The sequence below is a fragment of the Pituophis catenifer genome, unplaced genomic scaffold, assembly GCF_029215685.1.
Source record: "Pituophis catenifer annectens isolate HBS135680 unplaced genomic scaffold, rPitCat1.0.hap2 SCAF_2, whole genome shotgun sequence".
Lineage (NCBI taxonomy): Eukaryota > Metazoa > Chordata > Lepidosauria > Squamata > Colubridae > Pituophis > Pituophis catenifer.
In genome coordinates this window covers 26,145,309-26,171,929 of record NW_027256882.1, presented here as the reverse complement: position 1 = coordinate 26,171,929, position 26,621 = coordinate 26,145,309, and the positions used below count along the sequence as shown (strand labels likewise).

Sequence of the window (26,621 nt, the reverse complement as noted above, 5' to 3'; positions counted from 1 at the left end):
GGGGGTGGGGGGAGCAGTGGTCCCATGTTCCCCTGCCGCCCCTGTGCATGCACAGGGCAGGCAGGGGAGAAAGCAAAGCTTCGGATCCTTCCCGTTGCCCTTAGACTAGAGAGAAGAAAGCCAGGGCCTCAGAAAGGAGGGAGCCATTTATTTACCCTCCATTTGGATGGGAAAACCTCTGCACGGGAGGGAGAGGAGGAGAGGTCGCCTTTGCAAAAGAGAGATTTCTGCCTCCAAGTCAGACTTTTTCTCCGGGACTGTTTCCTGCAAATCTCGTGGCTCCGTTTTGATAAAGGATTAGGCCAGCTTGGCCTTCGTTGTAAATGCTGGGTGTTGCAATCTATTGTTTATCTATTTACTTATTAAGTGGATTTAGGGAGCTCCTCATGTCAATTGCTATTTGTGACCTGGGACATTTATGATTTGAATTGTGCAAATGGTTGGTCTTAACTATGAAGCCATAGAAATGATAAAATTATAGTTCGCCATAGAGAGCCATTTGGTTTAGTGATGGAAGCACAAGGCTTGAAACCAGGAGATTAACTTCTAGATCTAATCCAACCTTCAGAATGAAATCCTTGAGCCCATCCCAACTCTCAGCCCAATCTACTTCACAGGGCTGTTGTTGTGGGGAAAAGAATGAAAAGGAACATTGTGTATAATTGCTGCCTAGAGTAATTAATAATAATAATAATACAGAAGACATAAAAATAAAAAATAAATTTTAATAATTTCTCAGCAATTTCCCCCATATGTAGAGATCAAGGTAATTAAGACACAGACCTACCCCGTTATTGGTAGGTACATTCAATTTTTTTTTTATTTTATTTTTCCTTCCCCCTTCTCTTCCCTCTCTTGATAAGGATGCACAGTCGTTCAATTAATCACATTAGTAAACATCCTAAATTATTTGTTCCATTTCAGGCATGTAAGCTGGAAATTTTTTCTGCTTCTTCTGGAATCTTAAGTATCTTGTCTGGGAAGAGAGCTGAATGGCCTTGGAAAATTTGGCCAGACCTCTTGTGAACAGAAAGACCTGTGGAGATCCATGGGTCCATTTTGGAGCTTTATTAGAGACCAGAGAGAAGATGGAGGGACAACACCCAGCAGATGCAGAAGTTAGAAAAGTTCCTCCAGCTGCTCAGCCTTGGAGCTGTGGGAAGAATGGGGCAAGTCCTGGGCAGAAGAGCCACAAAGAGGCATCCAATAGTTCAGAGGACCAATGTTGTCACTTCAGAAAAGTGCAGTTTCAGGAGGGGAGCTGTCCTCGAGATGTTTGCACTCAGCTTCACTACCTTTGTCGTCAGTGGCTGCAACCAGAAAAACACACCAAGGCTCAGATGCTGGACCTGGTGCTCCTGGAACAATTGCTGGCTGTCCTTCCCCCAGAGATGGCAAGATGGGTGCGGGAGTGTGGAGCAGAGACCAGTTCCCAGGCGGTGTCCCTGGCTGAAGGCTTTTTGCTGACTCAGGAGGAAAACATGCAAGAAGAGTTGCAGGTGGGAGACTGTAATCATGGCAGCTCTAAAGAGGATCTCTCTGAATTTGCCAATTTCTATCTGGTTGAATTTTCTGGGATTATTAATTCCTAAGGGTATTTGTTCTATTCTTCTAGAGGATGTATTTGGGGCCATTCCTCCATTCTGTTTCAACAATGGACATTAGGGTCTGCTAGTTTGAAGGTGCAGTATGATAATTCATTTCTATCTCTCTGCTCTTTATTTGTTTCTTATATCACATCATGTCTAGAAATCTGTGGAAACTGTGACTGAGTATTCTAAGGAGGGGAAAGATTCATTCAGGTCTTCTCAAGAGCTGCTCTTCAGGGAGAACTTCCAGAAAGATCAAAATCAAGACGCTATGCAAGGTAAGAAAAGTTCTTTCTATGTGAGGTGAGATTTCAACATTTAGCTGATTCTTTTGCTCCACTTCATTGGAGTTTCTCCCTTTAACAAATCTGATTCCACTATTTTTCTCTTTCTCATAGAGAGTAGAAAGCTGTCCTTGGACTTTTTAGAATCACCTCTTTGTGCTGGAGCTGAAGGATTAGCTGAACCACCACTTCAGATAAGGAGAAGAAACATGGAAAAGGTCCATAAATCTTGGATGGATTTCATTTTGTTCTAGAATTCAATGTATAAATTTGTTGTTTCTAAGCACTACAAATTTGACATCAGGTCATTGAACAGTCACACTCAGCTTAGCCTACCTTCTCCCTTCTGAGCGGATCCTTTGTGAGTTGCTTTCTCCCCCCTACCTCTTTCTTCACCATCAGATTTCATTGACCAGACTGTTGTCAGCATCAGGGCTGTTCCTTCGGTCCCCCAGGGTTGTTCACAAAGACAATTTTAAAAAATACTCTTTTTTGCCTTTTGAAAAGCATCTTTGGGACAAATGTGACCTGGTGATTGAGAATCTCCATAGAAATATAGAGTACTATTACAAGCTCTTCCATTTCCTTCATGAAGGTTTGGAGTTGGAGTACGTTGGTCCTTCAGTGGATAAAATGAGCCATTGGAAAACATATCAGGTGTGTTTTGCCAGTATTTTGCTCTGTCTAGCCTAGGAAGAAAGGGAGTCATTGATAAGTAGTGGATTTAAGAGCCAACTACCAATTCACCAAGAATATTTTAGTTGGTTAAACTGTAAGGCATTCCAAACACTTCCAGCTTCATCAAACATGATTTAGTTGTGCCATCAGCCAAAAGTGGTGAGACCTTATTCTTAATGGGCAGAGGGTGCCCGTTTTGTTTACGTGATCTTTGTCCTAGAATTGGTGGAAGAAAATTATCCCATTTTTCTTCGGATTATCTGTTAATAAGGAAACTTGTTTCCTTGTCCAGGATGTTGTTTCTTTTGAGGAAGTGGCCATGTATTTCTCGGAGGAAGAGTGGTCTCAACTGGATGCTGATCAAAGAGAGCTCTACAGAGAAGTCATGCTGGAGAATTCCAGGAATCTCCTTTTTCTGGGTAAGAACCACTGTCTGTGCTCAGGAACATGGAGAAGGGGCTTGAATGTTATTTCTGGAAAAAAATTCATTGATTTACAGTGCGTTCAGAAAGCATTCATAACCTCTTCACTTTCGTCAATTTTGTTATGGTGCAGCCTGATTCTCTAGTTGTTGAAATTCACTTTTCTCTCATTTATCTACACTCAGTATCTGATAATGATAAAGTGAAAACAAAATTTTAGAAATGTCTATAAATTTAGTAAAAAGAAAAAAACTGAAATATCACATTGGCATAAGTATTCAGATCTTTTCACTCAATAGTTTGTTGAAGCACCGTTGGCAAGCATGTAGAATCATGTCTTTTTGGGTATGACACTACAAGCTTTGCACACCTGAATTGGGGGATTTTCTGCCATTCTTGCTAGCAAATTCTCTCAGGCTAAGTCAGGTTCCATGGCGATTATCGGTGGACAGCCATTTTCAGGTCCCTGAAAGGTTCAAGTCAGGCTGGGCCACTCTAGGACTTTCATGAACCGTGGTGGCACAGTGGTTAGAATGCAGTACTTCTGCTGTCTGGAGCTCAGTCAGAGTGACCTTCGATTTCTCGGTCACCTCTCTTACTAAGGCCCTTCTATCTCAGTCGCTGAGTTTGAGTGGGCAACCAGCTCTTGGAAGAGTCCTGGTTGTGCCAAACTTCTTCCATTTGAGAATTATGGAGTCCATTTTGCTCTTAGGAACCTTCAGTGCAGCAGAAATTTTATGGTAGCCTTCCCTAGATCTGTTCCTTTGCAATAATCCTATGTCTGAGCTCTGCAGGCAGTTCCTTTGACCTCATGGCTTTTGGTCTGCTACCGTATGCATTCTCAGCTGTGAGGCCATTTATGGAGAGCTGTGTGTCTTTCCAAATCTCGTCCAATCAATTGAATTGACCACAAGTGAACTGAAAATTGGAAAACTGCGTAGCCTGGCATTTTACATAAAAGAAATACTTTCTGCTCATAAAATACACAATACTCGTTTCATAGAAGACATTAGCAAGACTTGGAGGGACAGGCTCCATGCAGGGATGTTGTGGCCTCTCTTGAGCCAGGTTCTGGCTACCAGGATTCGGTATTCCCTCCTGAACCTGGTCACTGGGTTCCTGATGGCCCTGAACTGCTATAACAAGACCGGGTGACTTCTGAGAGGGAGGTTCCCTTCTTAGAGATATGCCCAGTCGTGTACCGAGTTTGGCATTAGCCTAAGTTGAGTGTGGGGAGCTATTGCCATCCAGAAATTCCATTTTACCTTCAAAGATTCTGCTCTGCAGACAAGTGGAGATGAGACATGTTTTGAAGTTGGGAGCTGGTGGGTATGTTGCTGCCCCAGCATGATACAGTGTCCAATGCACTTCTGGAATTTGTGGAAGCATGGAATTGTCCCAGGTCAAAGATTAGATCATGGTGCTGTATTTGGTTCATTGTGATGTAATCCAATCTTGATATATGAGGATCAGTATGGGTACACTTAGAAAGGGGTCCTTGCTGTAATCGTAGTCTGGAATCTTCATGTTTGCCAACAAAAACAGCCCAAATATATTGATGTTATTTCGACTAAATTTCAGAAGAAAAGGTTTGATTGTTACCTATTCTTGCTACAGTTTTCACTTTTCTGGGATGTTCCCTTCTTAGAGATGTGCCTATTTATGTGCCAAGTTTGAGATAAGTCCAAGTTGAGGGTGGGGAGCTATTGCCATCCAGAAATTCCCTTTGACTTTCAAAGATTCTGCTCTGCAAACAAGTGGAGATAAGACTTTTATGGTAGTTGGGAGGTGCTGGGTATGTTGCTGCCCCAGCATGATATGGTATCCAATATACTTCAGGAGTTTGGGGCACTATGGAATTGTCCCAGGTCAACGGTTAGTTCAGGATTGTGATCCTATCCTTTTGGAATGAAAATATACAGTTTTCCTTTTCCTTTTTCAAGGCTTTAATGGTCAAAAGAATAAGAATTGCAAGCAGAAATGCCAAGCGATCCATTCGAAAGGGGAGGAAACGAAATTTGAAGATCAGATGCAACCGAAGAGTGATGAAACAAAGCAATCACGAAGTGGAATTAACAATGGTTTTTCTCTGGTCAGTTGGCTTCCTTATCATACAATCATAGATATGGGAGAAAGACCATATAAATCCATGGAGTGTGGAAAGAAGTTCAATAAATACGATCATCTCTTTTCTCATAAAAGGACACATTCAGAAGAGAAACCAACTACCTGCAGGGAGTGTGGAAAGACTTTCTGTGATAATCACTCTCTTAGAAGACATGAAATGATTCACAAAGGAGAACGACCTTATAAGTGCATGGAGTGTGGAAAGGGTTTTAAGAAAAGTAATCATCTTGCCTCCCATAATAGGATTCACAAAAGAGAAAGACCTTATAAATGCTTGGAGTGTGGAAAGACCTTTACTCGGGGCAGTCATCTTAATTCCCACAAGAGGATCCACACAACAGAGAAGCTATATGAATGCATGGAGTGTGGAAAGACCTTCTGTTTTAATCATTCTTTTATAAGACATCAAAGGAATCACAAAGGAGAAAGACCTTATAAATGCATGAAATGTGGGAAAACCTTTACTTGTAGCAGTAGTCTTAATTCCCACAATTTGATCCACACGGGAGAGAAGCCATATCAATGCATGGAGTGTGGAAAGGGTTTTAGGAAGAGTGGTAATCTTAATACCCACAAGAGGATCCACACAGGAGAGAAGCCGTATCAATGCATGGATTGTGGAAAGACCTTCTGTTACAATCGTTCTTTCATAACCCATCAAATGAATCACAAAGGAGAAAGACCTTATGAATGCACGGAGTGTGGAAAGACCTTTGCTTGTAGGAGTTACCTTAATTCCCACAAGAGAATCCACTCACGAGAAAGACCTTATAAATGCATGGAGTGTGAAAAGACCTTTATTTGTAGCAGTTATCTTAATTCTCACAAGAAGATCCATACAGGAGAAAGACCTTATCAATGTGTGGAATGTGGAGATGGCTTTAAAAGGAGTTGTGATCTCATGTCCCATAAAAGGATCCACACTGGAGAAAAAACTATATGAATGCATGGAGTGGAGCTTTTGAAGTAGTAACGCTTTTACTCGCCATAGAAGCATCCACACATGGGAGAAACCATATCAGTAAAGGAATTGTGGAGAGAGCTTCAAATCCAGATAGTTCTCACCTTACGACTGCAATTGTGCCCAAAGTTTCTGTTGCTTAGTGAAACAGTCATTGTGCATTTTGCCCCATTTTACGACATTTCTTGCCACATTTGTTAAGTGAATGACTGTAGTTGTTAAATTAATAACACTGCTGTGAAATGAATCTGGCTTCCCCATTCAATTTGCTTGTCAGAAGCTCACAAAATGTGATCACATGATCCAGGGACACTGCAATTGTCATGAATCAGTTGCAAAGCATCTGAAGTTTGATCAGGTGACCATCGGGATGCTGCAAGTCATAAATGTGAAAAATGGTAATAAGTCACTTTTTTCAGTGTTGCTGTAACTTTGAATAATCACTAAATGAATTTTAGTAAATTGACGACTACCTGTAGTTGTCTAAAATCTCATGCAAGGACCATCTGAGTAATAATCCAAAGAAGCTGTAGCTCTTCTTAGATGTGCATGCATAAATTGCCTTTCTGGTGCAAACCAGAACAGTGTGGATCCCTAATCCTGCTTGTGGTTTTTCCCAAATTCAAATAGACAAAGGCCTTCTCTACATGTAGAAATATTCCAGGTTGTTTTTCATTATATTGTTTCAAATATTCCAAAATACCAAACACAATTATCACATTATTCTTCAATTATGTCTTAGGTTTAAAAAGAAAAAAAAACCCACAACTTTGTTAGAGGTTATCTGATACCTTTTGCTATTGCCTGAATATTTCTGTTTTGATATTGGGCCAAGTATCTGGGCCCCTTTCTCTGCCTTTTCCTACCTTTTCCATCTCCGTTTGTCTGAAGAAGACTCCAGTGAGAGTTCTGATTGCCGCATCCAGAATGTTGGATACCACCAATTTCTCATGGATTCTTTTTAAACCAGGAGTCCCCAACCCACAGGCTGTGGCCTGTTCGGAACTAGACCGCGGAAGCAGTCAGTGAGTGTGTGCGCACGTATCTCCACTTGCGCAAGGGTAGGCACTCATGCTGATGTGCAAAGCTCCATTTGTGTGAGCGGTGGGTGCACAGGCCAAGTACAAATGGAGCTGTGCATGCATGTGTCTGCTGGCTACTTGCACAGAACCGTCCTTTCTCTCCCCCTCACCACCACCACCTTGCTGGACTCAAATATCTATACACCAATGCAGAGTTTGAGGAATAAACAGGGTGAATTAGAAATTCAATTAAATGAGGGCAGATATGATATTGTTGCCATTACAGAAACTTGGTGGGATTAAACCCACAAATGGTACATAACAGCTAGAGGGATTTAAATTCTTTAAAAGAAATTGACCAAATAAAAGAGGAGGAGTTGCACTATATATAAGAAATAACTACTTCTCTACAGAAATAGAACACAACAATGACAAAAACTGTCTTGAATGCATTTGGGTCAACATTAAAGGGGGGAAAATTAAATTGACATAGGTGTATACTATAGGCCATCCAACCAACCAGAGAGAATAGATGAACCTTTTGCTAGTCAGTTAACTAAGGTATGTAGGAAATGCATCACAATAGTAATGGGGAATTTTAACGGTTACCCTACCATCAACTGGGAAACAAATTCTGTACCAAGTGGAAGAGCCAACAGATTCCTGACAAACAGTATATGTGGTGCTTTGCTCAATAGTAGTAACTGAGAGGGATCTTGGAATTCTAATGGACAATCATTTAAATATGAGCCAACAATGTGCTGTACCTGCCAAAAAAGCCAACACAGTTCTAGGCTGCATAAACGGATAGAATCAAGAATGAAGTGTTAATACCACTTTATGATGCCTTGGTAAGGCCACACTTGGAATATTGCATCCAGTTTTGGTCATCACGATGTAAAAAAGATGTGGAGACTCTAGAAAGTGCAGAGTAAAGCAACAAAGATGATTAGGGGACTGGAGGCTAAAACAAAAGAATGGTTGCAGGAACTGGGTATGTCTAGTCTGACAAAAAGAAGAAGGGGGGGGTGACAAGAAAGCAGTGTTCCGATATCACAGAGGCTGCCACAAAGAAGAGGGAGTGAAGCTATTCTCCAGAGCACCTGTGGGTAGGATAAGAAGCAATGGGTGGAAACTAATCAAGGAGAGAAGCAACCTAGAACTAAGGAGAAATTTCCTGACAGAAAAATTAATCAGTGAAACAACTTGCCTCCAGAGGTTGTGAGTGTTCCAACACTGGAAGTTTTTAAGAAGATGTTGGATAGCCATTTGTCTGAAGTGGTGTAAAGTTTCCTGCCTAAGCACGGGGTTGGACTAGAAGACCTCCAAGGTTCCTTCCAACTCTGTTATTCTAAACATCTACCAAGCCAGAAAGGTTAGGGACTGCTGTTTCGAATCATCATACCCAATTTGAAAAGAATTGAGCTCAAAACATTTATCAAAAGTACTGGATTCTACGGGGTACCGGACAGAGAAACAAACAGCAATGATGTCTGAGATTGGGAGAACATGTCTTTTGGCATGCTGTGCACGCACACGCACACACACACACACACACACACACACACACACACCAATCCAAGCTTGGAGACTTTTATCCACATCTGAGCTTGTAAACTGCCAATCATGCCTGGGCTTGAGAAGGTAATACCAGGTGAATCTGGCCTGTCCACTGGATATGGAGAGTCCAGCTGCTCAGCCACATGCAAATCAACACAATTGCAATGATAGAGAGTTCCTTCAATGTCCACTAGATAGGAGCCACCTGTTGTAAACAGATACCCATTTTCCAGCGACCTGTTCGATCTCCAGGCAGTGGTCTTATACGGATTTGTTCCCCAATATTCAATTTTGGCAAATCTCTTGTCATATCTTTCCTTGAATACTTGTCTCTTAAGCCATAACTTTTCTGGTACCCCTTGTATCACAGAGGGCCCAAGCAGCTTATTTGCCACTGGTAAGGATGTCATTAGTCTCCTTGACATCAGTCTCTGTGCTGGACTACTGTCCATGCCCTTAGTTGGAGTATTTATCCAATGTAGAATGGCTTTCCATGGGTCTTTACCAGGGGTGGGTTCTACTTACCTTTACTGTCAGTTCGCAACGGGATCGCGCATGCGATCTATGCATGCACAGATCGCTGATGATGACATCAGGGGCAGCGAGCAGGGCCTCCTTCCGGTTTTACTACTGGTTCTTGCAAACCAGTCTGAACTGGAGGCAACCCACCACTGGTCTTTACCATCACTATGTGCTTTCTTGCATACATTCTTAACAATCTTCACAGCTGATTCAGCTTTGCGATTTGCTTGTGGATGACATGGTGAGGAAGTCACATGCTGAAAGTCCCACTCAGCGGCAAATTTCCTAAATTGTAGGCTTGTGAACTGAGTTCCATCATCAGAGATCACTTTATCTGGTTGGCCATGACGTGCAAACTGAGCCTTGCATCTCTTAATGGTATTTTCAGCTGAGCGGTCAGGAAGAAGTTCAATTTCACAAAAGTGTGAATAATGATCAACTAAGATCAGGTACTCTTTTCTGGCATAGTTGAACAAATCTGTACTGACAATCTGCCAAGGACGTGATGGTATCTCATGACATCATGGTTTCTTTTTGTTGCAAATGTGCATATTCATTGAAAGTGGGACAATTGCTAACAAAGTCTTTGATTTCGCCTTGCATGTTAGGCCAGTAAAGAGTTTAATGAGCTTGCCTGTAGCATGCCTCACCACTAATGTGGCTTGGATGTATGTGCAAATAACATTCCTGCTTTAACTGACTTTGGCACTATGACTCTTGGACCCTTATACAAGATACCATTTTGTAGGCTGATCTCATCTCAGAAGGATCAATATTCCCTCACGATTACAGGAACTGCCTTCTCATATGGCCACCCACCTTGAGTTAGCCAGTGCAACTTATTCCATCCTGACCCAGCTGTCCCAAGTCACTCGCGCCCAGTGAGTGGTATCGAATTGACCATGCCCACTCGGCCTCTCTGAGTTATCATAGCCTTACATGCAACTGGCCCTTTGAGGACAACCATAATGCTGATATGGTCCTTAATGAAATTGAGTTTGACACCCCTGCTTTGCACCATTTCCATGAACACATGATCAAATGCTTGACAACTGGTTCCTATTAATGCCAATTGCAGTGTCCTGGGGTCATATTCAGAAACTAACTTCAGTTTCTCTTGACAAATAGACAGAGGTCAGGATAACTGGCTCTGGGATGTGTAGATCATATTTACAAATCACAGAAAGCCTGTATGGGTTTGTTAAAACAGATTATGCCAAAACATCATTTTATTCTTTGACGAGACTAAATTAGTAGACCAGTGAAATGCTGTGGACCAGTGGTGGGTTGCTACTGGTTCGCCCCGGTTTGGGCATGTGCAGAAGTGGCGCGCACACAAGCAAACCAGTAGCAAAAGTAAGTGAAACCCACCATTGCTGTGGACATAGTATATTTAGATTTCAGTAAGGTATTCAACAAAGTAGACCACAACTTATTTCTTGGTAAACTGGAAAAATGTGGGATAGACATCATCACCACTAGATGGATTTGTAATTGGCTGACAAACACTACTGACCGAGTAGTCCTTAATGGTACGACATCTACATGAAGGGAAGTAAGAGCCTGGATAGCTCTGCAGACTAAGCACTGTAATTTAACACCAGCTGTCTGCAATTAAAGTAAGTTCAAATCCTGCCAGGCTCAAGGTTGACTCAGCCTTCCATCCTTTCTAAGGTAGGTAAATAGAGGACCCAGTTTGTGAGGGCAATAAGCTGACTTTGTATAAACTATACAAAAGTATGAAGGCTATTGCTTAACGCACTGTAAGCTGCCCTGAGTCTCCGGAAAAGGGTGGCATATAAATCAAATAATAAAAAAAAAAAGTAAGGAGTAGATTACCACCAGGTTCTGTCTTAGGCCCAGCACTCTTCAATATCTTCGTAAAGGACTTAGATGAGGGAATAGAAGGGGAACTCATCAAATTTGCAGATAACACTAAACTGGCAGGAATAGCCAACACCCCAGAAGACATGTTCAGAATCCAAAAAGATCTTGACAAACATGAACTATGGGCCTTATCCAAGAAAATGAAATTTAATGTGGAGAGAAGGGTTTACACTTAAGTAAAAAAAAAAAAAAGGAGAAAGGTACAAGTATAGATTAGGTGAAACCTAGCTCAAAAACAGTAACTGTGAGAGGAACCTTGGAGTCTTGGTGGACAATCACTTAAATATCAGCCAGCAATGTGTGGCAGCAACCAAAAAATCCTTGGTTGCATAAACCGAGACATAGAATCAAAAATCGTGAAGTATTAGTACCAGTTTATAAAACCAGTGAAATCTTTATTACTTTTGGCTAGAAAAAAACATTCTTTTTCTCCAAAGGCCTTAAGGTTCCTACTAAAATTTCCTGAAGCATATTCGTTACTCAACACCAAAATAAAACTATTCATGTCTCTCTCTTTTTTTTTTGCCTTGTAGTATTTGAACTTTATATTTATTTTTCAGTATTTGCCTTCCTTCTTTTTGTAATTCTACTTTTTCTCTAGTCACATATGAGACACACATTCTCCCAATCTTCATTTCTCCATCATGGTGGCTTGTTTTGAGGTAAAAAAATTTAAAGGTCCAGAATTTTGAGCTTTCACTCCATTTTGGGAATTTTCTTTTAATGCCTCTTTTTCATCAGGATCTATACTTCAGGATTATTCACATCATTACAAACTGCATTTGGTGTTTCTAACTCTCCTTGACTGCCCACAGACATGAATTTGAAAAGGAAGCTGTAATAACTGAAAAAGAAAAATCAATACAAATCTCAATTTTCCTCAACCTGTCACTTTCCTCCCTGTATCTCTGCCAGCCCCCTGATCTCCCCTCACTTTAAGGCTGAGTTTGCCATCAGCCACAAGACACAGGCTGGGTTTCATAGAGAGACTTTTCTTCCTTGTCTTTTGACCGCCCTGCCATTTCTGACAGGATTTTCCTCATTTTTGAGGCCTCCTCTTGGGAATCCCTAGAGACCCTTCAGGAAAGGGATTTTTGAGTCTCCACAGAGATTTTCTCAATCTTCACAAGACGGTTCTTAGGCATTAAAACGTGGAAAATCTAGAAACTGATGCTTGCCGGAGATGCCATTTCCTTTCTAGATAGGCAATGTTAGAGGGAAGGTTTCCTTCAAGTTTAATGCCCATCATCCCAGGCCCGCGTGGAACGTGACGTCCCGCGCCATTGCAGCGTCTTCATGCAATGCGCACAGGATCCTCTAGGGGGCTCCCTGGAAAACCGGTACAGTTCCCTCCCTCCCCCCTTACAAGAGAACTGAGCATGCGCCGGCCTCTTTCCCAAGTCAAGAGAGGAGATACTTGCTTCCCGAGGCATTTTCCCATAAAGACTTGAAAGGTTGTCCGCTCTTTCTACGGTCTCCGATTCTGCCCCCCCCCCAAACTGTGGACCTTTGGGTGAGCCTTTCTAGCAAAGGGAAGAGGCTGCAGGGAGGTTTTCATGATTCCAGATTTGGGGTGACGTGATTTGGGGTTCAGTGATGGGACTTTTCTCCCGCGCTGGAGGCTCACATTGGAGACATTTAAAACTTCATCAGACTTGGAGTCGTGGGAAAGTGGGGATCCCCTGATTCCATGTTCCCCTGCCGCCCCTGTGCATCCGCGGGCCAGGCAGGGGAGAAAGCAAAGCTTCGGATCCTTCCCGTTGCCCCTAGAGGAAAAAAAATATATCAGAATCTCAGAAAGGAGGGAGCCATTTATTTACCCTCCATTTGGATGGGAAAACCTCTGCATGGCAGGGGGAGGAGGAGAGGTCGCCTTTGCAAAAGAGAGATTTCTGCCTCCAAGTCAGACTTTTTCTCCGGGATTGTTTCTTGCAAATCTCGTGGCTCCGTTTTCAGAAGGGATCAGGCCAGCTTGGCCTTTGTTGTAAATCCTGGGTGTTAGAATTAGGCTTGAAACCAAGAGGTTAACTTCTAGTCCAACCTTTGGCATGAAAGCCTTGAGCCCATCCCACCAGTTCTCAGCCCACAGGACTGTTTGGGGGGGGGGGATAGTAAGAAGAAGCATTGTGTATAATTGCTGCCTAGAGTAATTTATACAATAGTAATAATAATACAGAAGACATAAAAATTAAAATTAAATTTTAATAATTTATCTGCAATTTTGCCCATATGTAGAGAGATCAAGCTAATTAATAAGATTCCCCCCCACCCCAGACATTGGTAGGTTCATCCAAAAAAATTTTTCCCTTCCCTCTTCTCTTCCCTCTCTTAATAAGGATGCTCAGTAGTTCAATTAATCACCCTAGTAAATACCCGGAATTATTTGTTTTCCATCTCAGGCATGTAAACTGGAATTTTTTTTTTGCTTCTTCTGGAATCTTAGGTATCTTGTCTGGGAAGAGAGCTGAATGGCTTTGGAAAATTTGGCCAGACCTCTTGTGAACAGAAAGACCTGTGGAGATCCATGGGTGCATTTTGGAGCTTTATTAGAGACCAGAGAGAAGATGGAGGGACAACACCCAGCAGATGCAGAAGTTAGAAAGGGCCCTCCAGCTGCTCAGCCTTGGAGCTGTGGGAAGAATGGGGCAAGTCCTGGGCAGAAGAGCCACGAAGAGGCATCCAATAGTTCAGAGGTCCAATGCTGTCACTTCACAAAAGTGCAGTTTCAGGAGGGGAGCCGTCCCCGAGATGTTTGCACTCAGCTTCACTACCTTTGTCGTCAGTGGCTCCAACCAGAAAAACACACCAAGGCTCAGATGCTGGACCTGGTGCTCCTGGAACAATTGCTGGCTGTCCTTCCCCCAGAGATGGCAAGATGGGTGCGGGAGTGTGGAGCAGAGACCAGTTCCCAGGCGGTGTCCCTGGCTGAAGGCTTCTTGCTGACTCAGGAGGAGGAAAACATGCAAGAAGAGTTGCAGGTGGGAGAATGTAATCATGGCAGCTCTAAAGAGGATCTTTCTGAATTTGCCAACTTCTTTCTGGCTGAATTTTCTGGGATTATAAACTCCTAAGGGCATCAGTTCTATTCTTCCAGAGGATGTATTTGGGGCAATTCTTTCAGCAATGGACATTGGGGTCTGCTAGTTTGAAAGTGCAGTATGATAATTTACTTCTATCTCTGTGCTCTTCCTTTGTTTCTCATATCATATCATATCATATCCAGAAATGCATGGAAGCTGTGACTGAGTATCCTAAGGAGGGGAAAGATTCATTCAAATCTTCTCAAGAGCTGCTGTTCAGGGAGAACTTCGAGAAAGATCAAAGTCAAGACGCTACAGGTATAGCTGAACCGCTACTTCAGGTAAGGTGAAATAAGATCGGAAAAGGTCCATCAATCTGGGATGGATTTCATCATCTTCTAGAGTTCAAGGTATAAAATTGTTGTTTCTAAGGAATATGAATTTGATATCAGGTCATTGAACATTCACACTCAGTTTAGACTACCCTCTTTCTTCTGAGGGGATCTTTTGTGAGTTGCTTTCTCTACCCCTCCTGCTTCACCATCAGATTTCATTGACCAGACTGTTGTCAGCATCGGTCTTCATGATTTAGTTGTGCCATCAGCCAAAAGCGGTGAGATCTTATTCTTAATACTGCAGAAGATGCCCATTTTGTTCACGTGATCTCTTCCCTGGAATTGGTGGAAGAAAATTATCCCATTATTCTTGGGATTATCTTTTAATAGGGAAAATTGTTTCCTTGTTCAGGATGTTGTGTCTTTTGAGGAAGTGGCCGTGCATTTCTCCAAGGAGGAGTGGTCTCAACTGGATGCTTATCAAAGAGAGTTCTACAGAGAAGTCATGCTGGAGAATTCCAGGAATCTGGCTTACCTGGGTAAGAATCCCTTTCTATGTTCAGGAATGTAGAGAAGAGGCTTACATGTTATTTCTGGAAAAAATATCATTTATTTATAGTGTATTGATAAAGTATTCAGAAACGAGTATTTTGTATTTTATGAGCAGAAAGTATTCTTTTATAGAAAACAATTTCGTTTATCTAATAATTTCTTTGAATACATTTCCTTCTTCCATAAAATTAGTTTGGTCAAAGGGTTAAGACACCAGGGTAGAAACTGGGTGACTGTGAGTGAGTACTTGTTTTGCCTTAGGCATGAATGCTGGCTGGGTGACTTTGGGCCAAAACTCTCTCCAATCCATTTCACAGGATTGTTGTATGGAAAACAGCAGGAAGAAAGAATTTTGGGTTTGTCCGCTACCTTTATTTACAAAAAAAATAAAGGAAGGATATGGAATGCATTCAGAATGTATTCAGACTCCCTTCACTTTTATCAATTTTGTTATGCTGCAGCCTGATTCTATAGTTGTTGAAATTCATTTTTTTCTCATTAATCAACACTGGGTACCCAATAATGACAAAATGAAAACAAAATTTTAGAAATGTCTGTAAATTGATTAGTTTCTAGCCTGGTGTCTTAACCTGTTGACCAAACTGACTTTATAGAAGAAGGAAATTTATTGAAAGAAAAATTGGCCTGGCTTTTTACATAGAGGAAATTCCCTTTGACTTTCAAAGATTCTGCTCTGCAGACAAGTGGAGATGAGTCTTTTATTGAAGCTGGGAGGAACTGGGTGTGTTGCTGCCCCAGCATGATACAGTGTCCAATACACTTCTGGAGTTTGTGGCAGCATGGAATTGTCCCAGATGAAAGATTTAATAAGGGCTGTGATCCAAACCTATTATATGGGGATCACTTGGAAATGAGTCTTTGCTATAATCTTCGTTTGGACTCTTTGTGTTTGCCAACAAAACAGCTGAAATACATTGATGATTCTTTGGCTAAATTTCAGAAGAAAAGTTTTGATTGTTCCCCTATTCTGGCTACAGTTTTCACTTTTCTTTTTCAAGGCTTTAATGGGCAAGAGAATAAAAATTGCAAGGAAGAATGCCAAGCGATCCATTTGAAAGGGGGGGAAAGGAAATTTGTAGCTCAGATGAAACTAAAGAGTGATGACACAAAGAAATCACAAAGTGGAATTAAAAAAGATCTTCCTGTGGTCAGTTGGCTTCCTAACAATACAGTGATCAATTCGGGAGAAAGACTAAATAAATGCATGGAGTGTGGAAAGATGTTTAATAAATCCGATCATCTCATTTCTCATAAAAAGAAACATTCTGAAGAGAAACAATTTACTTGTATGGAGTGTGGAAAGACCTTCCGTTATAATTACTCTCTTAAAAGACATCAGAGGAATCACACAGGAGTAAGACCTTATAAATGCACGGAGTGTGGAAAAACCTTTATTCGTAGCAGTCATCTTAATTCCCACAAGCGGATCCACTCAGGAGAAAGACCTTATGAATGCACGGAGTGTGGAAAGAGCTTTGCTCATAGCAGTTATCTTAATTCCCACAAGAGGATCCACTCAGCAGAAAGACCTTATGAATGCATGGAGTGTGGAAAGAACTTTGCTCGTAGCAGTTATCTTAAATCCCACAAGAGGATCCACACAGGAGAAAGACCTTATAAATGCATGGAGTGTGGAAAGACCTTTACTTGTAGCAGTCATCTTAATTCCCACAAGGGGATCCACTCAGGAGAAAGACCTTATGAATGTTTGGAGTGTGGAAAGGGTTTTAGGCAAATGAGTGCTCTGATTCACCATAAAACTATCCATACAGAGGAGAAGCCATATCAATGTATGGAATGTGGAAAGACCTTTTGTTATAATTACTCTCTTATAATCCATCAAAGGAATCACACAGGAGAGAGACCTTATAAATGCATGGAATGTGGAAAGACTTTTATTTATAGCAGTGATTTTAATTCTCACAAGAGGATCCACACAGGAGAAAGACCTTATAAATGCATGGAGTGTGGAAAGAGCTTTGCTCGTAGCAGTCATCTTAATTCCCACAAGACGATCCACACGGGAGAAAGACCTTATAAATGCATGGAGTGTGGAAAGAGCTTTGCTCGTAGCAATTGTCTTAATGTGCACAAGAGGATCCACACGGGAGAGAAGCTATATAAATGCATGGAATGTGGAAAGACTTTTACTTATAGCAGTGATTTTAATTCCCACAAGAGGATCCACACAGGAGAAAGACCTTATAAATGCATGGAGTGTGGAAAGAGCTTTGCTCGTAGCAATTGTCTTAATGTGCACAAGAGGATCCACACGGGAGAGAAGCTATATAAAAACATAGAATGTGAAAATCTTCAATAGAAATCCAGATAGTTCTCGCCGTAGGACTGCAATTGAGCCCAAAATTTCTGTTGCTAAGCGAAACAGTTATTAAGTGCATTTTGCCCCATTTTATGACTTTTCCTGTCACATTTGTTAAGCGAATCACTGTATTTGTTAAGCTAGTGACATTGTTATAAAATGAATCTGGCTTCCCCACTGAATTTGCTTGTCATAAACCCTCAAAATGTGATTACATGACCCAGGGACACTGCAACCGTCTTGAATCCGTTGCCAAGCATCTGAAGTTTTATCCGGTGACCATGGGGATTTTGCAATGGTCATAAATGTGAAGAATGATCATAAGTCACGTTTTTCAGTGCTTCTATAACTTTGAATAATCACTATATGAACTCTAGTATATCGAGGAGTACCTATAGTTGCCTAAAATCTTATTCATTTGATTAATAATTCAATAATTGTATACCTTCTTAGATATGCATTCATAAATTTCCTTTCTAGTGCATACAAGGTGAATCCCTAATCCTGCTTATGGTTTTTGCCACGTCCAAATACTCCAAAGATGTTCTCTACATGTAGAAATATTCCTGGTTGCTTTTCATTATATTGTTCCTGATATTCCAAAATATCAAACACAATTATCACGTTATTCTTCAAGTATCTTTTAGATTAAAAACAACAAACCACAACTTTATTAAAGGTTATCTGATACCTCTTGTTGTTGCCTCAATACTTCTTAGTATCTGGGCCGAGTCCCTTCTCTGGCTGTTCTACCTTTCCCATCTGCTTGTCTGAGAAAGGCTCAAGTGAGAGGTCTGATTGCTCCATCCAGCTAAATTCTGTTCCTATAGCAGCTAAGATTTGTTTTCATACATAGTAGTTACTTAATGAGCCTCATAAGTCTGATCCCACTACTGCCACTGATTTGCCATGGGTTCTTTTTAAAGCAGGGTCCCCAACATGCAGGCTGCTGCCTGTTCAGAATTGGGATGCGTAAGTAGTGGGTGAGTGTGCACATGCATAGGTCCACTTGCACACGTGGCAGGCTCACACAGAAAGCTCCATTTGTGTGAGTGGCGTATGTGTGCGCCGGCTGCTTCCATGAATGGAGCTGCGCACGCGAGTTCCTGCTGCTTGTAGAGAACCATCCTCTCCCCATGCCCCACCCCCAGTCGCTGGGCTACCAAACTACAGCGTTTGGGTATTGCTGTTTTAAGTCTGAATTGAGCCCAAACATTCATCAAAAGTTCTAGATTCTAGACATCTTAAGCTTTCTGTCTCCCGATGAGGGTTGTGTGGATATTTTATCCAAGGTGCAAAAGAGAAACATACAGTGTGCAAGTTCTTTCTCTGTTTTCTTTCTCTTCTTCTTTTCAGTATATTTATATTATACTACAGCGGTCCCCACCCTTGGCGGCTTGGTGCCCGGCGGGGAGGGGGAAGAGGGGATGGTTTTGGATGAGTGGCAGGTGTGCACACATAGTGGGTGAGCACGAGCGTAGCTCCACTTGCATGAGTGCAGACAGGTTCGCATGTGTGTGAAGCTCCATTTGCACGCCTGCCACTCGTGCAAATGGTGCTGCACATGTTCTGTATAGTTTCCGCTCAAAAATAACCATCCCTTCTCCCCCCCCAGCTGGGCCGCCAAGCCAAAAATGTTGGGGATTGCTGATCTCTGATATACTATTTCTTCAGCAAATACCGTATTTTCCGGCGTATAAGACGACTGGGCGTATAAGACGACCCCCGACTTTTCCTGTTAAAATATAGAGTTTGGGCTATACTCACCGTATAAAACTACCCCTCTTCCAATGCACACCAAATAAAAATTAAAAAACATCAACTGGCTCACCCACAATGTAAAAGCAGCTGTGCTAGACCCAAAATGGCCCCTGCAACAAGCAGGAACCTCACACAGCCACAAAAAGCCCCCAAAAAAACAACTTTCACACTTTACACACACACACACAACACAACACAACACAACACAACTGGCTCACCCACAATGTAAAAGCAGCTGTGCTAGACCCAAAATGGCCCCTGCAACAAGCAGGAACCTCACACAGCCACAAAAAGCCCAAAAAAACAACTTTCACACTTTACACACACAAAATTCCACATACAGCTTTGTGAGATTTTGTGTGTTTGTGTAGTTAGAGTGAAACACTACAGAAACACACTAAATCTCAGAAAGCTGCACAAATATTATTTTTTTTTATTTTTATTTTTATATAAAAACTAAATTTAAAACTTCCTAAACTTTAAATGGCTAGGTCTAAAAAAGAACAACTAAAAAAAACCCCAATTAACTATTTTTTTTAAAGCTCCCAAAGGGGAAAAAAAACTTACCCAATAGAACAGGGGTCTCCAACCTTGGCAACTTTAAGACTTGTAGACTTCAACTCCCAGAATTCCTTAGCCAGCTTTGCTTTGCTGGCTGAGGAATTCTGGGAGTTGAAGTCCACAACTCCCTGCTTGCTTGATTGCAGGCAGGGAGTGGCTTGCTGATGGAATGGATTCAGGCAAGCGAAGCAAGGCAAGCGTTGCGATTAGCAGCTAAGGTAAGCAAGCTGGAGGGGGAAAACTTTTTTCCTTTTACAGGGCTCTGGGCTCTGGCGATCCCAGCTGAGTTGCCTGATTAGCAGGCAAAGCTGGGCTCGTCAGAGCTTCAATCGCCAGAGCCATTTAAGGCTCGTCAGAGTCTTTGGGGCTGGTCTGCCTGGTTACAGGAGAACAACACCCAGCGTATAAGACGACCCCCGACTTTTGAGAAGATTTTCATGTGTTAAAAAGTCGTCTTATACGCTGGAAAATATGGTATATTGTTAACTATTGCTAGTGTACTGGTTGCATGGTGTTCTGAAACATTTAATCTCAGATCGGGGAATGCAATTCACATCAAAGTTTTGGTGTGAATTCCTGAGCTTGTTAGGCTCCTCCTAGGGCACGGGTGTCAAACTTGATCGCATCATGTGACATACCGTGACGTATTGCGATGTTTTTTGCTTTTGCAGAGCCTGGGTGGGTGTGGCCTGCATGCAGTGGTGGGATTCAAATTTTTTAAAAACCGGTTCTGGGGGCATGGCTTGGGGGATGTGGCTAGGTGGTCATGTGACAGCATGGCTAAGTGGTCATGTGACCAGGTGGGTGTGGCCAACTTGACCAACATCACTTCTTTGCCCTAATGGCAGTTTTAAGTATAAAAAAAGATATCATATACAGATAGTTTATTATTAGTTTATTATAAAAGAGGTACACAAAACTAGATTGTTACAAGAGTTTTAAAATATTAATGAAAAACTATTAAATACTTAACAAAAAACTATAAAACTTATTTAAGGTATTACCAAATTGCAGTTTTATTGGCGTCCTCAATTACCCTTTTTTTTCACTTTCACACGAGCATCATCGGCACTGTGATTTGCTCTCAACCATTTCTTAACTACAGGATTAGGGTCATTAATTAATGACCAAATTAATGGTCATTAAGTTGGTTATAATAGAAACGGTTAGGTGACTTATGCTCTCTGAACATATGATGTTCATTTGTGAAAAATCCCTTTCCGCTTCTGCTGAATTTAACACAATTGTTCTGACAAAAGCTTTCACTTTTTAAATACTGTCAGGAATTGCATATTTCTCCGAATCTTTCAAAACATTTTCTATAAAATCTCTATAGTCATTGATATTAATTTTGTAATTAAAATGTCACTAAATGCAACCAATTCTTTTTCAGCTACCTTCCATGGAACTACTAGTTCTTCAATATTCCTGTAATCTGGCTCCAAAAAATTTAGAAAATTGTAATTTATTCATGTCTTGAAATTGGCTACCTGTTTTTAAATGTTCACACTCCATTAGTCTTTTCTTTAAATTGGTTATGATGCTTTCTAAAAATCTTTCCCGAGGAAGGCTAACAAATCGATGAACTGGTTTGCAAGATATTGTTGAGACTTCGTCAACAATCAAACATATTTTCAGATTCTTTTTCAATAAAATTGTTTTCAACAATTTTAGTAAATAATTGTTTTCTAATGTCTTTTGCAATAGTTGAAATCAACTATTTTCACTGCAGTTTTACGTGAATGCAATCCTATTCCCAGATCTGCTCCATTTTTAATTTGTGATTCTATCTCACCTTCGACATCAGAAAATGATTTTGATCTTTGGGCCAGGTCCTAAACTATATTGAATACTCGACAAGTACTACCTAAATACTTTCCTGTCATCTTATCCAGTCCTTTACTAATTGCATCCTGCTCACACTGCTTGAGCTTCTCTGTGCAGAAGGTGTGAGCTTTGGATGAGAAGTGCTCTTACATCTTTTTCCTAAGACAGGCCTATACACCTCTTTACTTTTCCCAGAAAAGTAATAAATAATAAATAATAACTTGCCTCCAGAGGTTGTGAATGCTCCAACACTGGAAGTTTTTAAGAAGATATTGTACAACCATTTGTCTGAAATGATATAGGGCAGGTGTTGGCAACCCGCGGCTCAAGAGTCGCATGTGACTCTTTGACCCCTCTTCTGCAACTCCCTGCCGACTCGGTCACACAACCTGCTCTCCGTCCCGAGACACTGGCCCAACCCGATTGTGGATGATGCCAGCCTCGCTAACACGAGGGCTGGCGGGCTGGGAATGGGATTTGGGAGGAGTGTACGATGTAAAGGGGGACAGACCTGCAGCTCAGGAGTACAGATTAGGCGAAACCTAGCTCAAAAACAGTAACTGTGAGAGGAACCTTGGAGTCCTAGTGGACGATCACTTAAATATCAGCCAGCAGTGTGTGGCAGCAACCAAAAAAGTGAATAGAATCCTTGATTGCATAGATTGCATAGAGGCATAGAATCAAAAATTGTGACGTATTAGTACCACTTTATAAAACCTTAGTAAGAGCACACCTGAAATACTGCATTCAGTTCTGGTTACTTAGATTTCAAAAAAGATTTTGAGACTTTGGAAAAAGTGTAGAGAATAGCAACAAAGGTGAATATGGTCCTGGAGTTTAAAATATGAATGTTTGCAGGAATTGGGTATGGTTTACCAAGAGAAAAGAAGGACAGAGGTGACATGATAACAGTATTCCACTATTTTTGGAACAGCTTGCCTTTAGAAGTTATGGGTGTTTCATCACTGGAGGTTTTTAAGAAGAAACTGGACAGCCACTTGTCTCAAAGGGTATAGGACTGGGGTGTCAAACTCAAGGCCTGCGGGCCGGATTTGGCCCACTGGCTGCTTAGATCTGGCCATGGGACCGGCCTGGAAATATCAAAGGACTGACACGCAGTGCCTCTGCCGGCCAAAAAGGGGCTGCAGGTGGGGAGACTCGCAAAATGTAATGAGTACTTATACGGTAAGATGTATGATCTACCTTTTGAATGGTATCACCAACCCTTGGCATTTACTGTATTCCCTAAAGAAATTCATTATTCTTCATTGCTCCAGTGAGTTGTGAGAAGGCAGCCCATGCACTCAAAATCCACAAGAAAGGCTGTTTAAAGTCATAAGGAGGTTTTAAAAAAGCAAAAAATAATTTACTACAGCAATGCCTTACCACTCTGCCATGAAGTTTTATTACTTCTCTTAAGGAGAGTGTTTTATAATTGAACAATATTTGAGAGTGAAATGTAGTAGTTACTATTTATTTATTTATTTATTTATTTATTTATTTTATTATATTTCTATACCGCCCTTCTCCTGCAGGACTCAGGGCGGTGTACAGCCAGGATAAAACATAGCATATAAAATTTAAAAACATTTTAAAAAACAATTAAATAATATTGGCCCGAATTTAAAACAACCCAATTAAAACCGAAATTCGATTAAAAACTAAGAGGATGGGATCAAGCCAGCCCAGCTAGATGGAACAAGTGTGTCTTCAGGGCCCGACGAAAAGTCCGGAGGTCTGATATCGTGCGTATCTCAGGAGGCAGGTCATTCCAGAGGGCAGGCGCTGCCACAGAGAAGGCTCTCCCCCTGGGGGTCATCAGCCAGCACTGCCTGGCCGACGGCACCCTGAGGAGGCCCTCTCTGTGTGAATGAACCAGTCAGTGGGAGGCTATCGGCGGCAGAAGGCGGTCTCGCAAATACCCCGGCCCTAAGCCATGGAGCGCTTTAAAGGTGGTCACCAACACCTTGAAGCGCACCCGGAAGACCACAGGAAGCCAGTGCAGCTCGCGCAGGAGAGGTGTTATATGTGAGCGCCCCGTCGCTCCCATAATCCCCCGCGCGGCCGCATTCTGCACCAGCTGGAGCCTCCGGGTGCACCCCAAGGGGAGCCCCATGTAAAGAGCATTGCAATAGTCCAGGCGGGAAGTGACGAGTGCTTGAATGACCGTGCGTAGGGAGTCCCGATCCAGAAAGGGGCGCAACTGGCGTATCAGGCGAACCTGATAAAAAGCCCCTATCCCAAACACAAAATCCTCTTTGGAATTTTTAAAAGATTAGAAAATCCAGGTAAGCAAGCATTCCCTTCATCTTCACCTGAAAATATCTCCAAACAGCTCTGTGAGTCAAAGGGTAATGAGTGTATGCTGCAACTCAAAAATAATGGGAGTCCCTGACTTACAACAATTCTTTTTAGGAAAAAGTCTAAATGTGAATTAAATTTAATTAAACATCACTGGTATGGTTATTCATGAAACATTATTAAATTCCATTTTGTTTTAACTGTAAAAATTAAAAATACATGAAACTTTTTGAAAGATTTGTGGGAGGCAATACTTCAGACTTTCAGAGGACCTGGCTTCTTTGAAAATATTTATTCAAATATTGTTCATTGATGGTTCAGAATGAAACAGCTGAAAGGGCACTGATTATGGTTTTCTAATCATGTCAATTTTTTCATAACGGAAGGCACAAAAAATTAAACAGGTTGGATTTAGAAGGAGCCTTGCTATATAGAAAAATGGGCTGGAAAAAACAGAGCCAGAATGAGAAATTACGGATAATCTTTTAAAATTGCTTCTTAACCACAACTTTCCCTTCATCCTTTATTTCATTAATTGTAGTTAAATCTCTTTTTTCTTGAACTGTCATCTCCAAATCCAGACTAATCTTTTCAAACCAATGAAATCTTCATGACTTTTGACTAGAAAAAAATATTATTTTAATTTAATTGGAAAAAAATCAATACAAATCTTAATTTTCCTCAACCGGTCGCTTTCCTCCCTGTGTCTCTGCCAGCCCCCTGATCTTCCCTCACTTCAAGGCTGAGTTTGCCATCAGCCACAAGACACAGGCTGGGTTTCATAGAGAGACTTTTCTTCCTTGTCTTTTGACCGCCGTGCCATTTCTGACAGGATTTTGCTCATTTTTGAGGTCTCCTCTTGGGAATCCCTAGAGACCCTTCAGAGAAGTTGCTCTTCAGGAAAGGGATTTTTGAGTCTCCACAGAGATTTTCTCAATCTTCACAAGATCACAGACGGTTCTTAGAGATTAAAAAGAGGGAAAATCTAGAAAGTGACACCTGCTGGAGATGCCACTTCCTTTCTAGATAGGCAATGTTAGAGGGAAGGTTTCCTTCAAGTTTAATGCCCATCATTTTAAACCCGCATTGAATACGACGTCCTACGCCTTTGTACGGTCTCCACGCAATGCGCACAGGATCCTCTAGGGGGCTCCCTGCAACTCCCCCACCACTAACAGGAGAACTGAGCATGCGCCGGCCTCTTTCACAAGAGAGCTGCGTGCTTCCCGAGGCATTTTCCAGCAGAGGCTTGAAAGCTTTTCCGCTCTTTCTACGGTCTCCGATTCTGCTCCCCACCTTCGCTGTGAACTTTCGGGTGAGCCTTTCTAGCAAAGGGAAGAGGCTGCAGGGAATTCTTGCACGGTCCGAGATCCAGACGTGATTCGGTGTTTAGTGATGGGGGCTCGTATGGAGACATGCAAAACTTGCACCAGATTCGGAGTCCTGGGATGGAGGGAGGGGGGGAAGCAGTGGTCCCATGTTCCCCTGCCGCCCCTATGCATGCACAGGCCAGGCAGGGGAGAAAGCAAAGCTTCGGATCCTCCCCGTTGCCCTTAGACTAGAGAGAAGAAAGCCAGGGCCTCAGAAAGGAGGGAGTCATTTATTTAACCTCCATTTGGATGGGAAAACCTCTGCACGGGAGGGGGAGGAGGAGAGGTCGCCTTTGCAAAACAGAGATTTCTGCCTCCAAGTCAGACTTGACTCCTGGACTGTTTCCTGCTTTCCCACCTTTCCCCCCCAGTCACCAGCTGGCTCTGCCTGCAGGTAAAGAAGGAAGATGCCTCATTGTCACTATGTCCCAGAATAGGCCAGTATTTTTGTCAAGTTTCGCCTTTGTAAAGCCTGGATGTTGCAATCCATTGTTTATTTATTTACTTATTAAGTGGATTTACGGAGCTCCTCATGTCAATTGCTGTTTGTGTCCTGGGATGTTTATGATTTGAATTGTGCAAATGGTTGCTCTTAACTATGAAGCCATAGAAATGATAAAATTATAGTTAGCCAGAGAGAGCCATTTGGTTCAGTGATGAAAGCACAAGGCTTTGAAACCAGGAGATTAACTTTCTAGTCCAACCTTCGGAATGAAATCCTTGAGCCCATCCCAACTCTCAGCCCAATCTACTTCACAGGGCTGTTGTTATAGGGAAAATAATAAAAAGGAACATTGTGTATAATTGCTGCCTAGAGTAAATAATAATAATAATAATAATAATAATAATAATAATAATAATAATAATAATAATAATACAGAAGACATAAAAAAATAAATTTTAATAAAAACTAGGAATTAGGGAAAAAACATATTTAAATGTAGTTTTCCAATATTTTGATAGACATTGACATCCCTGAAGGGTTCTCTGCAATTTTCCCCATATGTAGAGAGAGCAAGCTAACTAAAAAGATTTCACCTACCCCCCACCCATCCCAGACATTGGTAGGTTCATCCAATTTTTTTTTTTAAATTTTTCCTTCCGTTTCCCCTTCCCATTTCCTCTCTTGATATGGATGGTCAGTAGTTCAATTAATCACCCTAGTAAACACCCTGAATTATTTCTTTTCCATTTCAGGTGTGTAAGCTGGAAATTTTTCCTTCTTCAGGAATCTTAGGTATCTTGTCTGGGAAGAGAGCTGAATGGCTTTGGAAAATTTGGCCAGACCTCTTGTGAACAGAAAGACCTGTGGAGATCCTTGAGTCCATTTTGGAGCTGTATTAGAGACCAGAAAGAAGATGGAGGGACAACACCCAGAAGATGCAGAAGTTAGAAAAGTCCCTCCAGCTGCTGAGCCTTGGAGCTGTGGGAAGAATGGGGCAAGTCCTGGGCAGAAGAGCCACAAAGAGGCATCCAATAGTTCAGAGGTCCAATGCTGTCA

General features: G+C 41.7%; 1 protein-coding gene across 1 annotated transcript in view; it reads left to right on the top strand.

Moving 5' to 3' along the window:
* Positions 1-992: 992 nt before the first annotated feature.
* Positions 993-26,621, top strand: part of LOC139311897 (zinc finger protein 721-like) — a 51,950-nt gene continuing 26,321 nt past the window's right edge. Inside the window, exons 1-8 of the mRNA XM_070936418.1 lie at positions 993-1,499; positions 1,750-1,867; positions 1,988-2,057; positions 2,834-2,970; positions 13,594-14,030; positions 14,276-14,413; positions 14,820-14,946; positions 15,979-17,263. Of these exons, the coding sequence (XP_070792519.1) occupies positions 993-1,499; positions 1,750-1,867; positions 1,988-2,057; positions 2,834-2,970; positions 13,594-14,030; positions 14,276-14,413; positions 14,820-14,946; positions 15,979-17,263 (2,819 nt within the window). The remainder of the gene's footprint in view (positions 1,500-1,749; positions 1,868-1,987; positions 2,058-2,833; positions 2,971-13,593; positions 14,031-14,275; positions 14,414-14,819; positions 14,947-15,978; positions 17,264-26,621) is intronic.